The sequence below is a fragment of the Peromyscus leucopus genome, chromosome 16_21, assembly GCF_004664715.2.
Source record: "Peromyscus leucopus breed LL Stock chromosome 16_21, UCI_PerLeu_2.1, whole genome shotgun sequence".
Classification (NCBI taxonomy): Eukaryota; Metazoa; Chordata; class Mammalia; order Rodentia; family Cricetidae; genus Peromyscus; species Peromyscus leucopus.
In genome coordinates, this window is record NC_051084.1 from 69412727 (window position 1) to 69432324 (window position 19598).

General features: G+C 42.0%; 1 protein-coding gene across 4 annotated transcripts in view; it reads right to left on the reverse strand.

The window, feature by feature from the left end:
* Positions 1 to 1913: 1913 nt before the first annotated feature.
* Positions 1914 to 19598, reverse strand: part of Kat2b (lysine acetyltransferase 2B) — a 119850-nt gene continuing 102165 nt past the window's right edge. For 3 of the 4 annotated variants that reach the window (XM_028890194.2, XM_037199902.1, XM_028890195.2), the window contains exons 12-18: positions 14127 to 14237; positions 13206 to 13349; positions 9218 to 9332; positions 7317 to 7353; positions 7049 to 7112; positions 6870 to 6954; positions 1914 to 3951 (exon numbers count right to left, since the gene is read on the reverse strand). In XM_028890194.2, coding sequence (XP_028746027.1) covers positions 3758 to 3951; positions 6870 to 6954; positions 7049 to 7112; positions 7317 to 7353; positions 9218 to 9332; positions 13206 to 13349; positions 14127 to 14237 — 750 coding nt within the window. In that variant the 3' untranslated portion in view covers positions 1914 to 3757. The remainder of the gene's footprint in view (positions 3952 to 6869; positions 6955 to 7048; positions 7113 to 7316; positions 7354 to 9217; positions 9333 to 13205; positions 13350 to 14126; positions 14238 to 19598) is intronic. The other variant, XR_003736657.2, reaches the window with a different exon arrangement.

The following is a 19598-nucleotide window of genomic DNA, read 5'->3' on the forward strand; positions in this document are numbered from 1 at the left end:
AAACCAATTTCCATACCTTAAATAAAACCTTGCAATGATTTCAGTATTCCAGAGTCAACAGATTCTTTTTTCTTTTGGGCATTTTTATTTGCCTAGGAGACTCTGACTAAGATCCAAAGCTCAGAACAACATGGAAAGCCAAGGCCTGCAACCAGTCTTTAGAAACTCTTAAGTGAAGGGCATCAGCTTCTAAACCATTGCAGATTGTCAACCTGTCCACAGTACCCTCAATCTAATCTTTTATCTGCTTCTTAGCTTCCTGTAACTTGAAATTCCCTTTGAAGGAAAATGTGAAAAACTCAAGTCATTTCAATACTTTGTTCTAATAAATGTAGCCATTTTACCTTTTTTTTTTTTTTTTTTTTTTTTGGTTTAATTGGTTTGTTTTATTTTGTTTTGTTTTGAGACAGGGTCTCTATGAACCCTGGCTGTCCTGGAACTCTATATAGACTAGGCTGCTCTGAAACTTACAGAGATCTGTCTACCTCTGCCTCCCAAGAACTGAGATTAAAGGCCTGCACCACCACACCTGGTTAAATGCAGCTATTTTCAATTATTAGCTGAGTAATCAAAGCATTGAGTTGTTAGGGGTGCATCCAGTGAAGGCACTTGCTGCCAAGGCTGGCAACTAGAGTTCACAACCCAGATCTTAGACTCACACACATACAAAATAAATAATCTTTAGGGAAATGATTCAGACAGTAAATAATTTGCCATGCAAAGGATGAGGGGTTGAGTTTGGATTCGCCATCCCTACCCCCTGTGCTGGAAACAGGGATGCAGTTGGGTACCTGGAGTTGGCTCATTGGTTAACCCATCTAGCCTAATTGGTAAGCCTAAATTCAGGCTCTAGGTACCCTGCCTCAAGATATAAGACAGAGAGTTATTAAAAAAGACACCCATCACCTTCTGGCCTACACACACACACACACACACACACACACACACACACACACACACACACAATGAATAAATGCACAAAAAATGGAGATTTCTAAACTATATATAAGATAGAGAAGTTAGCTCATGTGGGGGAGGACATGCAGCATTAATCCCCCCCACCCCCAATGCACATCATCCACTCCTTACTTAGAAGAGACTCAACTAAGCATACTTGTAGGTTGGACATGTGTTGACATGACCAACTGCCCCCCCTCCCTCACTGGCACTGGTGGAGATGAACCCAGGGTTGTGAACAAGATAGGTAATGCACACCTCCCTCCTACTTGTGCTTCTGCCAAATTTGCCTTTCACACCGTTGCTTTTCATACTACACAGAGCTTAAAGGCCAAAGCCCTGCTCCTGGCTGAGGAAGTCATCGAACATGACAGCTACTACTGGGCGCTCACACCCAGACAGGATACAATTCCTAGAGAGAGTTTTGAGGGTGGGAGATGTTTTAAAATACAGATATAAAGTGAAAATGATGTGAAGTATTTTTTTTATTTCTAACAATACTTCTGTGAATGAATTTTTCTTCAGTGGTGGTGTTTTAGTGAGTGACACAAAAGACAGAGAAGTGTCTTCCTGATACTCCAGCAGACTGGATGTTTTTTAAATTTTACTTTTTGGTGTGTGTGTGTGTGTGTGTGTGTGTGTGTGTGTTGGCACATGAGCATGGGTATCTATGGAGAACAGAGAGTTCCATCAAATCTCAAGCTGGAATTACAGGCAATTAATTACGAGCCATTAGATGTCGGTGCTTGGAATCAACCTTATGACCTCTGGAAAAACGGAAGGTGCTCTTAACCTTCTCTCATTTATAAAAATTCCTACAACTGCAGCAATTCTAGACATGTTCATAAAAACTTAAGAGCTAAGGATTAAGGGTACAATCAATGCCCATACCAGCCAGCTGACACATTGTCCTGTTAACCTCAGACTATTAGTTGAACAAAACATAACACCAGACAGAGTTTTTCAAAATATAATTTAAAATTATTTTGTACCAGTACAATATATTAATTTTACAAATGTAAAGTTTTTATCAGCTGTTAAAGCATTTGCAAAAACCACACATTCTACTTCAGCTTTATTGCACAATATCTATAAGAAAATATTAATTTTTAAATTAGAAAACATAAAAATGCTTTCAATATAGAAGAGATCATCTGATTTTAAAGACAATACTCTATAAGAATGTCTACCAAGGAAATACCAAACTTTCACAGGATATCAAGCTGGACAGATGCTTCAGCAAAATCTGGTTTTAAAACAGTCTGAGATACTTAATGCAATCTGTATCATCATTCTTCATTAAAAGTCTAACATTACTCAGAGTGTTCCTTGCAATTCAAAAAGTTGAGGCATCCTCAGAGTGGTCTTCAATGAACACTCTGAACATATAGAATACCTTCCATGTCAGAAACAGCACTCAGTAGCATTGCCAGGGTGTTTTCCTTCAAGAACACTACCTCTGCAAGCTGTTTTTAATGACTATTAGTAACCCATTATAATTTATGCTGATAGAAAACATACATTAAATACATTTTTTTAAAACCTCAGCCTTTACAAAAAAATCAGTTTATAAATTTGCATCATAAGAATTAGTGTCGAGACCATTGAGATGGCCTTCATTTAATGTGGTTGTATATTAGTTGGTTTTTCCCAGAGTTGGGGTGGTAGGTGTCCCACTTTTCTATGTAGTGTGATCAGGGAATAAATCCAAGCACTAAGCTTGAGCCCCCAGACAGATTGGTTAATAAGATTGTTTAGTGGATAGACGTCAGTGGGATATAACTGTGGACCAATGACCAACGCAGATGTTAAAATACTGGCATAAACTTTGGTGAGAATTCAGTTCACCTCAGACAAACATATCTGGAAGTGCAAATGGGAAATATTCACACAGACATTGCTGATGGGGTTAAATGTACCAGAAAATACAAAGAACCCTTACCTATTTGGAGCAAGACTCTCCGGCATTCATAAGTATTTAGGCTATGTGTCTTAACATTGACAAAACCTCCAATGTTTTCAAGTTGACACCTTTGTGGCCTAGGAAAGGATCTTTTAGAACTTAGAACCTGCACAAGCAAAGGCAAATATGAGATGGGTACATATCTGCCAAGAATTATTAAATAGTGCTTGTGCACTCCCAAGTCTGTGATAGGTAGACAGAATGATCAAAGTCCCGGGCACTTATAGAAAGTCCCGTCCTTAGGAGTCAAAGCAGCTGCTGTTGCAGAAGCTGCATTTTTCAGAACTGCTCAAAGCACCTCATCTAGATGAGTGTTTTAAAAATATATATTTGTAAAAGGTCTACAATGAGACTTGAAACATCACAAGGTTCACCTTGACAAGCGTATCATGGACCCTTTTCTTAAAGTCCTTCAGAATAAAATAAACTCTCATGTTACATTAGAAAAAAATGGAGACATTCATGGTCAAAATTTTCTCTAGATTCCCCTAAATCTCGGTACTGTGTGCAATTTCCTCACATACAGGTTTTGAGGAAGCCCCTGATCATCTACCATGCAATAGTTAGCTACTGGACATGCCAGAGAAAATTTACATGATAGATATGTAAATAGAGTAAAATCTATTCCACAAAATAAAAAAAAATTTCTATGATTTTCATTTAAATACGTCTCTGAAAAGCTAAAAAGAGGTTTTGCTTGTTTTTCAAAAGTGCTAATTATTACAAGTCTCTTCAACCCATGATGTACAATTCTTAAAAATAAACAACAACAACAAAAGCCCAAACCTAAACCACCTGCTTTAGGCACACTGCTGATGAGTGTCGAAGGAAAAGAAATCACTTGTCAATCAACCCTGCTTCCTTAATTTTACTGAAGAAGAACTTCTCCAGGATGCTGGCACATTTGTAGTACTCGCTCTCAGGAGGATTGTACTCCTTGCAGTTGGTGAACACTCGCTGCAAGTCCGCCATGAATAATTTCTTAGACACATAGTACCTGTTTCTGAGGCGTTCACTCATGGTTTTCAGATCTGCACAGGAAACAACAACATTAGCAACTGTTGACTCCTCCTACAACAGCTGACAAGGGTGAGGTGGAAAGAAATCTATGCTATTGATTTGCTTACATTTTTCTCACTCCAATGCTGTGCTTAAAAGAAATTCTTGGGATTAAGCCAAATAATTCTCAAGTCTGTTCTGAAAAGGACTGGTATGTAAACTGCAGCCACACTAACATTAAAAGGACGCCTTTAATCCCAGCACTCGGGAGGCAGAGGCAGGCGGATCTCTGTGAGTTCCAGGCCAGCCTGGACTACCAAGTGAGTCCCAGGAAAGGTGCAAAGCTACACAGAGAAACCCTGTCTCGGAAAAAAAAAAAAAAAAAAAAAAAAAAAAAAAAAAAAAAAAAAAAAAAAAAAAAAAAAAAAGACCACTAAGTAGTTGTTGTCCTCCCATCTCTTTCTGGACCCATGGATGCTGAGCGAGGCAGGCAGAACACTGGTACAGAATCTTTGATTGCTAAAAATTATCAGGCTGAGCTCATTTTACTAAACTCACAGTTGTACTGGTAAGCTACAAAGAAAGAAACTAGCATCATATTTCCAAATACATCAGTGACCTACACATAAAATGCTAAAAGAAAAACAAATGAATTCTGTTCCAGGCTCCATTAAGAAAGTCAAACTTTAACTTTTGATTTTCAACTTTACCTATTTATTTGTTGTTATTCTAATTGTATAGATATTTTATTTCCATGTATGTCTGTGTGCCATGTGCATGCCTGGTACTCTTTGAAGTCAGAAAAGGGCACAGAATCCTCTAGAACTAGAATTACAGAGGGTTGTAAGTGGCCATATGGGTGCTGGGAATCATACCGAGATCCTCTGAAAGAGCAGTCAGCAGTCTTAAGTGCTGAACCATTGCTCTAGCCTAAAATAATCTACACACTCATACATACAAACACACTAAAGTTAATAGCACATGTTGTTCTTACAGAGGACCTGAGTTCAATTCCCAGTAGCTCTATGGGGCAGTTCTCACCAAGGAAGGAGGAGAAAAGAAGCTGGGCCTTTGAGTAAAGGCTGGACAGTTCTGCTTAACACCTACCACTTCAGATATGCTGCCAATACAGTGTTTACAATGCTTCAGAAAAAATCATCACGCAGGGGATAATCAAACCAAAAAATAAAGTACCCATGTGCCGTGGTACTCATACACCCAACACACACACTGGCAAACTGATTTAATTTGGGGATTCTCAATTAATTGTTCCTGTTACCATAGTATAGATGAAGCACAAATTCAATAATTCTGTACTTCTGAAGCCTATTTTGTAGTTTTTTGATATGGAAAAAATTAGGTTAGAAATATACAGAAGCTGGTCAGATGGTTCACCAGATAAAGGTGCTTGCAGCACAAACCTGACGACTCCACAAAGTTGCCATCCCTCCTTCACTTGTGCGCTGTTACACTTCTGCTCACACACACATATCATGCACACACAGAAATACAGTTAAGAAAAAAATTGTAGTTTTCTTAAAGAAATATACATAGTGACATTCACAGTATAGGAAAAATCATTTACTAGAGTTTTTCCTTCTCAAAGTACAGGCATAAAGGAGCTCAATCTACCCTCATTATGTTACCTTGAAAGATTCTTTACAAAAAAAACAAAAAACAAAAAACGTGCCCAAGCATGATAGCACACACCCTTAATCCTGGCATTGGGAAGCTGAGCCAGGTGGCTCTCTGTGTAAGTTTGAGGCCTGCCTGGTCTACATAGTGAGCTCCAGGTCAGCCAGAGCCACATCGAGAGATCCTGACTTAAGGAAGGAATGAAAGAAGCAAGACAAAAAATTTATGTATATGGTATGGTGGTTTGACTAAGAATGGCTTTTCAAAGGCTCGTATATTTGAGTGTTTAGTCACTGGTAGTGGTGCTATTTGAAAGGATCAGAAAGATTAGGAGGGATGGCCTGGTCAGAAGAAGTGTGTCACTAGGGGGTGGGCGTTCAGGTTCCAAAAGCCATTGCCAGGCCCAGTCTCCCCCTCTGCCTAAGGATCAGGATGTAGCTCTCAGCTACTGCTCTAATGTCTGCCTGTGTGTCATCATGTTCTCCACTGTGAGGATAATGGACTAACCCTCTGAAACTGTAAGCAAGCCCCCAGTTAAACGCTTTCTTTCATAAGAGTTGCCCTGGTCATGGTATCTTTTCACAGCAATAGAATAGTGACTAAGACACATGGGTATTCTGTCTGCATGTATGTCTGCATACTACATGCATGCAATGCTTCAGGAAATCAGATCCCCTGAGACTGGAGTTACAAACAGTTGTGAACCACCATGTGGGTGCTGGGAATTGAACCCAATCCTCTGCAAGAGCAGCCAGTGCTATTAACTACTCAGCCATCTCTCCAACCCTCTATCTTGAACAATTCTTAAAAAAAAAAAAGAACCACCCAGCACTCGGGAGGCAGAGACAGACGAATCTCTGTGAGTTCGAGGCCAGGCTGGTCTACAAAGTGAGTTTCAGGAAAGGCACAAAGCTACACAGAGAAACCCTGTCTCGAAAAACCAAAAAAGAAGGAAAAAAAAAAAAAAAAAAAAAAAAAAAAAAGAAGGGGGGAAAACAAAGAACCACTTTTGGCAGACTTAACCCATAGAAAAAAGATAAAACCTAGTATCTTTTTATCTGTAACCCAGCAGGAAGCTACATTCAATTAGCCACTTTGCAACCCAGAACTGTGTACAGGGTTCCTACCTGCACTTCACAACTGGTGTATTGAAAACGCACAGAATGTCCCTGACTGTCGTCCACTTCCCCCTCTGTTCTGACATCACTCTCGCGGTGATCCTACTTATCACACACTCATTACCACAGAGGGCAGTAAGTCCACCTTAGGCAGCGTTTGTTTTATATCTATACTGAGAAAATTGCAGTAGCATTACCCATGGGGAACCTTATAACTTCATAATATCCTGGAGCTTCTGTTCTCTTCACAGGTTCCATGAAAGGCCAAGCACTTTGATGGCTCTTGAATAAAAGAAATAAAATAAGGTATCTCATATGGAAATGCCATGTGGGAAATCATTTCAGAGAAGGGCATGAGATGAAGAAGCACACCCACCTTCACCTGCTGCAGGATGTTCTTAAGGGTGCTGTGCAGTTGCTCGGGGTCTTTGGGCTCTTTACTTGAAAGAATAGAGAGTAAAGAGGGAGGATTAGTGTTCGTGCTCCAGGCCTCATCACCACTCAGCTCAGCCTCACAGGTCCCAGCCTAGGAACTGAAGCCCACCAACTGCTATTTACCAATTACATCACTTGGCCCTTTTCCTAGAAAGTGCTGGAAGGGACAAAATCACTTCCATTAATATCCTCTAGCCCGGCTTGCTTACCTTTTCTCTTTTCCACTTGGTTTCCAGCCTGTCTCTCCTATATGTCAACAAAATTAAACACTAAATGAGAACTGCTTTGGGTCAAGAGAATAACATACTTACTACTTATTAAAAGCACCACACATGACAGCCATGTCTCAATAAATGTCTATTTGGGGAAACACACTGAAATTAATGGCATTTATTTTCTTTCTCACACAGCTTACAACATAAAATGCTTTCCCAGACTGCCAGCTATATTAATATATTTTGTTCTCTTAACTGATTTATTAATTTCTTTTGTAGTGCTGGGGATTGAAGCCAACACCTCACACCACTACTGAGGCAAGTGCTCTCTCCCTGAGCTATCTTCTCAGCTGGTTAGTGTCTGCTAAGGCAGGAAGTTCAACTCTTCAAAAGAAGGAAGAAAACAAGGAGAAGAAACCAGGACATTTTAAACTGCAAGTCAGAAATCTTCAACTATCACACAACAAAGTGCTGCTGTTATTTTAGCTCAGGACAGGGCTCTGTGCTTGTTCTGCTCGGCCAAGCCCTGCTTGCAATGTAGATGGTTTAGAGAGACCTGGTGTCTGAGCAATCTGGATTTGATTCTTCCGTTCTCCTTTAAAAAGTCACTTTACTCTGGGCAGTGGTGGCGCATGCCTTTAATCTCAGCACTCGGGAGGCAGAGGCAGGCGGATCTCTGTCGGTTCGAGGCCAGCCTGGGCTACAGAGTGAATTCCAAGACAGGCACAAAGCTACACAGAGAAACCCTGTCTTGAACACACACACCCCGCCCCGTCCCCCCCAAAAGTCACTTTACCTCTCTCTCAGTTTACCCACCTACAAAATGCAACTATAGAAACTAGGTGGTATTAGCCCTTGTGACATTAGTTGATGTTTAAAAAAAATAGTCCAAATAGCTAAACATTTGATGAACAAGAAAAAAGTAATGAATTGGGAACAAATGAAAACATAAGAATACCTGGCAGCATTAGGCATTGAACAATGTGGCACTATTTGACTATTAACAGTAACAACACAGGGAAGTGAGATCCAGGGTTCAGCACCAAGAGTACTGGGACAGGGCAGATGCAATGAAACATCATCTTGTCTCTTTCCTGGAGAATTTTAGTTTTGTGCCTGTGTGCTGGGGTGGAGTGTGTGTTTGTGTGTGGAGGGGGGTAATTATAAGAACTTAGGTTCACACCAAATAAGATTGCCAAATGATAATTAATAGCTTCCAATCTACAAATCCCAATCATTTTGTATGGTTTTATCCAGTACAGTTCATTTTTAGCATATTAAAAAGAATTCTTAAGAAAGCTACTGTAAAATAAAATTGGAGAGGAGGGAAGAAGAGAAGTTAGGCAACAGGTTCATGCAGGTGACAGTGGTGTCAAGGTGGGTTGTCCACAGCAGGCCATTTGGAGAGCAGAGTGGGTTGCTTCTTGTTCTAAACTTCTGCATGCTAATTTACACAACCATTTGAAGACCAGTTCCTCCATTGTAAATATGAAAATCCAAACTTTCCATGCTGTTTAATACAGACTCCTGTTGCCAAGCATTGTGTATAGTGCTAGGCCTTAATAAATTATGTATATTAATAACTCTTTTAAAGGTACTCTGGGTTGAGTTAGGAAGAAAAAGACATTAGAAAGTCTTTATTACTGCCCTCCCCATCCCCACGCAGTGTCTCACTCTAGCCTCGGTTGGCCTCAAATTCTACATCTTCCTGCCTTAGTCTCTCAATGGTGGGATCACAGGCAAGCACCCCACACTAGCTTGCTGCCCACTTCCAAGACCAGAAGTGCCACACATGGAAAGGAAAGCTTTTCAAATGACTGCACTCTGGAAATCATTTCAAACATATCTTACAGGATCAACAGAAGATTTTTCTTTTTAAAAGTGTCTATACATACTGATTCCAGGAATGCTTTCTATAGGGATCTGCCGAACTCCATCTTTGAAACATGAAAGTCCAGGGTAGACTTTTCGAATCTGGGCTTGTTTTCTTTCTATCAGCTTTTTAATGATCTGAAAAGCACGAGAGAAAGTGTGTTTAATTCAAAGAAGCCACACCACGATTCAGGGCAAGTCAGATAAACTAAGGAGACGATGTTCTTGATGCTGTACACAGGTTCATGAGATGAAAAGGAAGGGAAGGCTAAATACAGATTAGCACGTAAAAGGCAGAACCATTTTGGGGCCCATGACACAGCTTAGTGGGTAAAGGCACCTGCCATCAAGCCCAAAGACCTGACTTCAGTCACTGGGATTCCACATGGTGAAAGGAGAGAGTCAACCCTTCAGGCCTTCACACATGTCATAGAGTGTGCCTGTGTGCACCTCACGTAAATATAATATAAAATTTTTAAATATAACTTTAAAAAATATATTCTTTCATACCACACTCAACTAGTGACATTTATACAAACCCTTGCCACTAAGGAAAGGACCAACAGTGAGAAGGAAAGAGAGGGGCTGGTTAGAGAGGTTATCAGGGGCCCTGAAGGTCCAGCCTCTTGTAGTCTCACATGTGAACTGAGATAGAAGAATCACCCTCATACCAACCTACACATATGCACACACAGGTGGCTTCATAGCTCCCTGCCTATCACCTTTTCTCTTGCTGAAGTAATGTCTTTCTTTCTCATAGAACAAATGCTCCTACCTGCTCTTGTGCCCATCATCTTATACACTGGAAGTGACTTGACCTTTGTTCAAGCCCCCAATTCATGCAGGTATTCGATGAAGCCATTTCACCTGTGGGCCAGTAGAGTGTTCTTTCTCCACCTTCAGCTGATTCTGATGGAGTATGCATTCAGGGACTAAAAAAAGTTCTCAATTTATGTAGCTTATTCACTGCTTTTATTATTCAAGGAGCTTTCAAAAAGTAGTGTCTGGCATTTTTGAATATTTCAGAGTTTGGATTTTCTCATTAAAGATGCTCAATCTTAAGTCAATGAAAATATTGGAGAAGAAACAGACTCTTGGGTCAAGAGCATTTTGGATAAGAGATACTTAGCCTGTCTCTACAAGAAAATAATTATTTTATTATGGTATGATTGCACTCTCTTTAAAAATCTTTTTAAATATAACTTTAAAACATTGAGAATAAGGCTCTGAAGGTAAAGACACAGATGGAACATTTCTATCAACACATCCCTCCCAAAAGGCTCAGAGAACATCATGGAAGAAAGGGGCAGAAAGAATGTTAAGAGGCAGCAGATGGAGGAATGCTGTGAAAGGATGGCCTCTGGACACCATTCAGCTGGTGCATACATACATGAGTTGTTACCTGCACAAGAGTTAAAAATTACATGATGTAGGGGTTAAGAACTCCAAATGCCCCACCCTTAGATGAGAAGCTAAAGGCAACTGATGGCTTCTGAGGGATGGGTAGAGCCTTTCTTTGTGGGTGTGGTCATTGATAGGTTGTTGATATCTCAGTGGATAACCCTAGCTCATGTGCAAATGGGCAGCATTGAAAGGACTTGGGGGGGCTGAGTTTTTTAAGTTATAAAGTTGGGAGTCAGAAATGGAAGACATACTGGGGTAATGGTGGAGGGAGGGAGTAGATAGTGGATATGACCAAGATACATTATATATGGGTATGAAAAAAACTATGTTTACATTCTAAACACTCCCATTTAATGGTATGTGTGAGGAAAGACTAAAGACAAAGAGGGATGGGTAAAGGAGAAAAGAGGAAAGGAGGGAGCCAAGAGGGAACAGAAAAGAGGAGATAGACATTGTCTTTTAAAAGGGGAACCATTTTTTTTAGCAATCTGAAATAACTCTGTGCTTCTTGCTTTCCCCTAGTTTTTAAGAGCTAATACATCATTGCCCATGGGAATCTGCAGACTTCCAAGGGACTCTGATATTAGAGGATGAACTCTTATGGCTGGAGGAGTATTACAGAACAAGCAGCTGACAGTATAGTGTCAACTGGCCAGCAACCACCAATGCACCAAAGAACTGCCAAGTCCAGACTTGCTTGTTAGGCTTTAGAGAACAGTGAGGGAAGACAACTCTTCAAAAAGGCAGGCCAGAGGCACCTGTTGCCTTTAGTAATCCTTCTACAGCCCTATTTAGAATTCCCTATTGGGCAGATATCTTTTTTGGGGGAAGGGGGGAGTTGAGACAGGGTTTCTCTGTGTAGCTTTGCACCTTTCCTGGAACTCACTCTGTAGCCCAGGCTGGCCTCCAACTCACAGAGATCCACCTGTCTCTGCCTCCCGAGTGCTGGGATTAAAGGCGTGTGCCATCACTGCCCCTGGGCAGATATCTTTGACTGTGCAACAAAGATGTTTTGATTTTCTAACTTAAAATGCCTTTCTGCTCACTTCTGTAGCACCACATGCCTGACCCAACTTTAAATAAAATACTCAGTGAGTGACTTCTGTCACTAAGCATAGTACAAGCTTTCTGGATGTTATTTGGGTCACATGGTGTAAGCAAAAGAGCTGGGAGTAAGGATATTAGTAGAAAGCTGACAGGTTTAAAGCAAATGTGTTTTTTCAGTAACTTGTCAGGGAAAAACAGCAGATTAAGTAACAGTAGTTACTTAATTTGGAACTGATGTCATTCACATACATAAATGGTTCTTGTGGACTTTCATCTATGCCATTCTGCCTTTTTTAAAGTGTTAAAATGACGTGTCTTAACAATAAGATATTGATGGTGAAAACTGAAAGATCATAGAAGCAGAGCACCCAGCCACCAGAAACTTACCTCTATGAAATCTCAGGCCAAATAGGGCATCCTGTCTCTACAAATCTTCAGACTGAATGAATCTGTCTTCACCAGCCTTATATTCCTATCTCTACCTCCCTAGTGCTGGAATTAAAGTCAAGAACCTCCCAACTACTGGGATCAAAGGCATGAGATCCCAAGTTCTGGGATCAACAGTGTGAGCTACCACCTGTTTTTCTTTTAGACTGGTTCAATCTTGTGTATCCCAGGGTGGCCTTGAACTTTATTTTCCTGCTTCCTCCTCCCAAATGCTGGGATTAAGGTATGTGCCACCATTGCCTGGCCTCTATGGTTAACTAGTGTCTCGCTATGTCCTCTGATCTCCAGGCAAGCTTTATTTGTAAGAACACAAACAAAATATCACACAACATTAAATCACTGTATACCCCTATCTGGAGTCTTCTCTGTTACTACTATTTCTTTGTTAGCATAAAGGAAGCCATACCAATACAAATAACAAACTAGCTATTATCTGGAAGGAAAGACTTCAGAGCTTGCAGTGTAAAGGGGGAAATTAACAGACACTAGAAGAAATGCCTCTGTATGGTAAATAATAACCAAGTGGGTGGGTCAGACTAATGCTGCAGAAGTTCAAAGGCAGCCTGGAACAGAACCTGAAAGAATGCCACTTGCCTGAGTGAAAAGAAATAGGGTAATGTAAGACAGAAAGCTAAAGCATCAACAATGGTCTTGGAGGATCCTTTAGGGGATGAAAGCAAAGAGATAAGACTGTGAGGCTGGGCGGTGACAGTGCACATCTTTAATCTCAGCACTCGGGAGGCAGAGCCAGGTAGATCTCTGTGAGTTCGAGGCCAGCCTGGTCTACAAACCAAGATCCAGGACAGGCACCAAAACAACACAGAGAAACCCTGTCTCAAAAAAAACAAGAGAGAGGGGAGGGGGGGGGGGAGGAAGAGGGAGAGAGATAAGATTGCAAAGGGGCCAGAATGCAAAAGGCACCAATGAAGTTAAGATGTCATCGTTCTGTATACATACTGTATTTCACACAATTTAGTGTATGTGTGTGCTATTACACACACACACACACACACACACACACACACACACACACACACACACACTGATATGGAACACAGTGAAATGCAGCCTACCCTGAGGCTGGCCTGGACAGAACAGGAGTCAGTAGCTCACCTCCTTCTGCTTTTTAATGATGATAGAAAACTCTGTATATGGAATCTGAGGATTCAGCTCACATCCCATCAAAGTGGCTCCTTCATAATCCTTGATGTACCCAACATATTTGGTTCTAGGTATTTTTATTTCTTTGGAGAAACCCTACAAGGCAAATCAGTTCACTTATCAGGATGATGTATAGTAACACTGTTCAACTGCCTGCTAAGGGCTGGCTCTGGGCCAAGCGTGGTGCCAAGGATTAAGGTAAGCACTCTTTCCAACATCATTGCACTGCTCTGAGCAGCAGCCACACAGAGTAGACCATGACAAACAGAATCATCAAAAATCAAACAGTGCCAAAATCAAACAGGGAACAAATTTAAATTAACTAAAGTGTCTGGAGGTAGCAGTGTGTACACCACTAATCCCAGCAAGAGGATTGTAAATTCAAGAGTGGAATGACATCCAAGTTCCTAGGACTGTAATTCTCTGCAGACATTGTCAGAAATGAACATTTTCCAGATATTGAATCAATTTGCCTTTAATTTTTAATTTTTTTAAACAATTTATTTATCTTTATTTTATGTGCAATGGTGTATGCATGTATATCTGTGTGAGGGTGTCAGATCTTAGAGTTACAAACAGTTGTTAGCTGCCATGTGGGTGCTGGGAATTGAACCTGGGTCCTCTGGTAGAGCAGTTGGTGCTCTGAACCACTGAGCCATCACTCCAGCCCTAATTTTTGATTTTTAAAAGAGATACAGATTCAGTGAAAGATTCTGTCTCAAAGCAATAAGGCAGAAAGCAATAGAGGAAGACATCCAGTGTCTTGCTTTGGCTGCCATGTGTGCACAATTAGGTGTGTGCACCTGGACACACACATGCATGCACACATGCATGCAAATAGGCTGAAGCAGCAAAGCTTCACTGGGAACTGACCTGCTTCTTGAAGTAGCCAATGGCATACTCATCTGCATATGTGAGGAAGTTCAGGATGTCATGCTTTATGTGGTATTCTTTGAGATGGTTCATCAGGTGTGTTCCATAGCCCTGGTGAAAGTAAAGATATTTAAGAAAAGAAATTCCTAAAAACATGACAGAAAATGAAAGCATATCGTAGTTTTAAATATTTTACCAACCAGGGTTTTTTTAGAAGGAGTTATTATATTAACAAACCTTTCTTCCATGTCTAAATTTTGAAAAGGAAGCACAAAGTAAGACATTCAAAATCTGTTGTTCAAGACAAAAACCATCACTGGCAAATACTACTTCCTGGTTCTTTGAAAATAACACATTGAGACTCTAAGCTCAGTCCTACAATCCTTCTTTGCTGAATGCTGATGGTGAGTTTAATCTTGAACTTTTTTGAGAAGTTGAGATGAAAGAATGTAGGTAGATGAATGGTATTGATCCTCATTAGCATATCTGAGGTATGTAAATGAGCCATGCAAATCTTCATTGGAGTGTGTACTGATCTAAGCATTTACCTGTTCCAGGCACCAACAACCCTTCTAGCAACTGCATCACAGACACCAGATGTACAGCTTGGTTTATCAGACCAAGAAAAATCTAAGAAACCCACAATCTGAGTAAGCAAAAAACAAAGTGGAAGCAAAAGCTGTGGACAACATTGAATAAATGAATGCTTTAATATATGAAAACAGTATCAGTATTCTGGTGTGCACCTGTGATGCTAGTACTCAAGATGCTGAGGTGTGGTGCTGGCATTCAGGATGCTGAAGTGTGATGTTGGCACTCAGGATCCTTAAGGTGTGGTGCTAGCACTCAGGATGCTGAGTGTGATGGCCCACAGAGGGTTCCTAGTGAGACCTCACTCAAGGTTAGAGAATCTGGGCTTGCTTTACCCAGCAGGGCTACATAATAGGATGCAAATAGGCCACAGGCATGTTTACCAGGTATTTGGAAGGGTCTACACTTGGCTGTATGGTAATCTTTGATCTTGCATGGGGGAGGTCTTTTGCCTCTCCCCTTGGCATATTATAAAAAGCCCTTTTGAATAAAGCTCTGGGCAGCTAGGTATTGACCCAGGGCCCTCCCAAAGCTATCCTGTGTCTCTGTGTTCTTTACCATCTCTTTTTATCTTTATATCTATTATTTCCTTATTCCTCTCTCCTCCACTCAAGAACCCTTTGACAGGTGGTAACAGGTTGGAGCTGGACTCTGGCAGACCCCCACAGCTGAGATGTGATGCTGGCACTCAGGATGCTGAGGTGTGATGCTGGCACTCAGGAAGCTGAGGTGTGATGCTGGCACTCAGGATGCTGAGGTGTGATGCTGGCACTCAGGATGCTGAGGTGTGATGCTAGCACTCAGGAGGCTGAAGTGATAGGGTCTATATTTGGTATATAGCTCTTTCTCAAAAAAAAAAAAAATTAAAAAATAGGCCAGGCAGTGGTGGCACACGCCTTTAATTCCAGCACTTGAGAGGCAGAGGCAGGCAGATCTCAGTGAGTTCAAGGACAGCCTTATCTACAAAGTCAGTTCTATGACATCCAGGACTGTTACACAGAGAAACCTTGTCTCAAAAAACAACAACAACAACAAAAAGGGGGGGGGGGATAAAGAAAGAAAAAAAAAAATCAAAAAATTAATAAAGATGTGTTTTTAAAATAAAAATAAATTGGCCAGCAGTCAGGAAGGCTCCCTGGAGGAGGCAGGATGTTTGATGGATGGTAAGGAACCAGACAGGCAGGCAAGCAGAAACAGTTATAAGTCATAGCGGGGACATTCAGGCCCGGCGGCAGCCTGCAGAGACATTCAGGCCCAGCGGCGGTCCACAGAGGTAGACAGGCCCGGCGGCAGAGACAAGCAGACGCAGGTAGGCCTGCGGCGGGGGCCCGTGGAGGTAGACGGGCCCAGCGGCGGCAGCCGACAGGGATATTCAGACCCGGCAGCAGCCGGCAGAGACATTCAGGCCCAGCAGCGGCCCACAGAGGTAGACGGGCCCAGCAGTGGCCCGCTGAAGTAAACGGGCCCGGCGGCAGCGGCCGACAGGGACATTCAGGCCCTGCGGCAGCCGGCAGAGACATTCAGGCCCAGCGGCGGCCCACAGAGGTAGACAGGCCCGGCGGCAGAGACAAGCAGACGCAGGTAGGCCTGCGGCGGGGGCCCGTGGAGGTAGACGGGCCCAGCGGCGGCAGCCGACAGGGATATTCAGACCCGGCAGCAGCCGGCAGAGACATTCAGGCCCAGCAGCGGCCCACAGAGGTAGACGGGCCCAGCAGTGGCCCGCTGAAGTAAACGGGCCCGGCGGCAGCGGCCGACAGGGACATTCAGGCCCTGCGGCAGCCGGCAGAGACATTCAGGCCCAGCGGTGGCCCACAGAGGTAGACAGGCCCGGCGGCAGAGACAAGCAGACGCAGGTAGGCCTGCGGCAGCGGCCCGCGGAGGTAGACAGGCCCAGCAGCAGCCCGCTGAGGTAGACGTGCCCAGCGGCGACAGCCAACAGGGATATTCAGGCCAGGCGGCAGCCGGCAGAGACATTCAGGCCCAGCGGCAGCCCACAGAGGTAGACAGACCCGGCGGCGGAGACAAGCAGACACAGGTAGGCCTGTGGCGGCGGCTCGTGGAGGTAGATGGGCCCAGCAGCGACCCGCTGAGGTAAACGGGTCGGGCAGCAGCGGCCGACAGGGACATTCAGTCCCGGCTGCAGCCGGCAGAGACATTCAGGCCCGGTGGCGGCCCCCAGAGGCAGACAGACCCAGCGGCAGCTGACAGGGACATACAGGCCCGGTGGCAGACTGCAGAGGTAGACAGGCCCAGGGACGGAGACAAGCAGACACAGCTTGGAACAGGGACGCCCCTAACCCCAACATCTGGGGAAGAAGCTATCTCGGTGGGTCAGAACCAGAACGAATCTGAACACTCCGTCTGAAGACAACCCAGGGCCCAGCTGCTGATCCTGTGAAACCCAACAACTTGGAGGTGTTGGTGAGACTACCCTGCTCAGCTGAAACCCATCTGGGAGAGGATTCAGATGCCTACAGTTTAAAGTCTGAAGAAACAAGATCAGCTGAGGAGTTGACAAATGAACAAAATGTGACCTGGGAACACAGAAGAAGGCGCTACCCAGACACCAAACCAGATCACCAGAATCATAAGTATATAATTCACCGATCGAAATCAGCTGCCCCTGAAGAAATAGCCCAATAGCACCAATTTAACCAAGAACCACTACTAAACCAAGACTAAAAATAAGAACAAGAGAGGCACTCTCAGACACAGACACCACCTGCACCGCACAGAGGAAGAGATGAGTAGACGCCAGTGCAAAAATACAGGCAACAACATAAAGACCTATATGGCAACATCAGAACCTAGTGATTCTACACCTGCAAGACCTAAACATACCATGACAGAAGAAACAGAAGAAATCAACCCTAAAAATGACATTAAGAAGATGATAGAGGCCCTTAAAGAAGAAATAAAACATTCCTCAATGAGGAAATAAAAACTTTCCTTAAAGAGGAAATGAAAAACTCTCTTAAAGAGGAAATAAAAACTTTCCTTAAAGAGGAAATAAAAAACTCCCTTAAAGAGGAAATAAAATCTTCCCTTAAAGAGGAAATGAAAAACTCCATTAAAGAGGAAATAAAAAACTCCCTTAAAGAAATGGAAGAAAAAACGAACGAAAAATGGGAAGAAATCAAATCAAGCCAAGAAAAAACAATTAAACAGATGAAAGAAACATTCCAAGATCTGAAAAATGAATTTGAGACAATAAAGAAAACACATGCTGAGGGAATGCTGGAAATAGAAATCCTGACAAAACGAACAGGAACTACAGAAACAAGCATAACCAACCGATTGCAAGAGATGGAACAGAGAATCTCTGACACTGAAGACACGATAGAGAAAATAGATTCGTCAGTCAAAGAAAACACTAAAGACAAAAAAGTCGTAACACAAAACGTCCAGGAAATTTGGGACACCATGAAAAGACCAAACCTAAGAATAATAGGGATAGAAGAAGGAGAAGAATACCAACTCAAAGGCACAGAAAATATATTCAACAAAATCATAGAAGAAAACTTTCCCAACCTAAAGAAAGAAATACCTATGAAGATACAAGAAGCTTACAGAACACCGAATAGGCTGGATCCAAAAAAAAAGTCCCCTCGCCACATAATAATCAAAACACTAAACACACAGAATAAAGAAAAAATACTAAGAGCTGCAAAGGAAAAGGACCAAGTAACATATAAAGGCAAACCGATCAGAATAACACCAGACTACTCAATAAAGACTATGAAAGCTAGAAGATCATGGACAAACCTCATGCAGACACTAAGAGACCACGGATGCCAACCCAGACTATTATACCCAGCAAAACTCTCAATCACCATAGGCGGAGTAAACAAAATATTCCAGGATAAAACCAGATTTAATCAATACCTGTCCACAAACCCAGCCCTACAGAAAGCACTAGAAGGGAAAATTCAACCCAAAGAAGCTAAACACATCCATGAAAAATCAAGCAATAGATAATCCTACACCAACATACACCACAGAAGGACAACACAACACAACCAAAAAAATAACAGGAATTAACAATCACTGGTCATTAATATCCATCAATATCAATGGTCTCAACTCACCTATAAAAAGACACAGGCTAACAGAATGGATAAAAAAACAGGACCCATCCATATGCTGCATACAAGAAACACACCTTAACTCCAAAGACAGACACTACCTCCGAGTAAAAGGCTGGGAAAAGGTTTTCCAAGCAAATGGACCTAAGAAACAAGCTGGTGTAGCTATCCTAATATCTAATAAAATAGACTTCAAACTAAAATCAATCAAAAGAGACCAGGATGGACATTACATATTTATCACGGGAAAAATCCACCAAGATGAAGTCTCGATTCTAAACATTTATGCTCCAAATACAAAAGCACCCACATTCATAAAAGAAACACTACTAAAGTTTAAAACGCACATCAAACCCCACACATTAGTAGTGGGAGATTTTAACACACCACTCTCACCAAAAGATAGATCTACCAGACTGAAACTTAACAAAGAAATAAAGGACCTAACAGATGTTATGACTCAAATGGACCTAATAGATATCTACAGAATATTCCATCCTAACACAAAAGAATATACCTTCTTCTCAGCGCCCCATGGAACCTTCTCAAAAATTGACCACATGCTTGGACACAAAACAAATCTCAACAGATACAAAAAAATTGGAATAACCTCCTGTATCTTATCAGACCACCATGCCTTAAAGTTAGAACTCAATAACAACAAAAATTATAGAAAACCCACAAACTCATGGAAACTGAATAATGCCCACCTGAAACATCAATGGGTCAAGGAAGAAATAAAGACGGAAATTAAAGAGTTCCTAGAATTCAATGAAAATGAAAGTACAACATACCC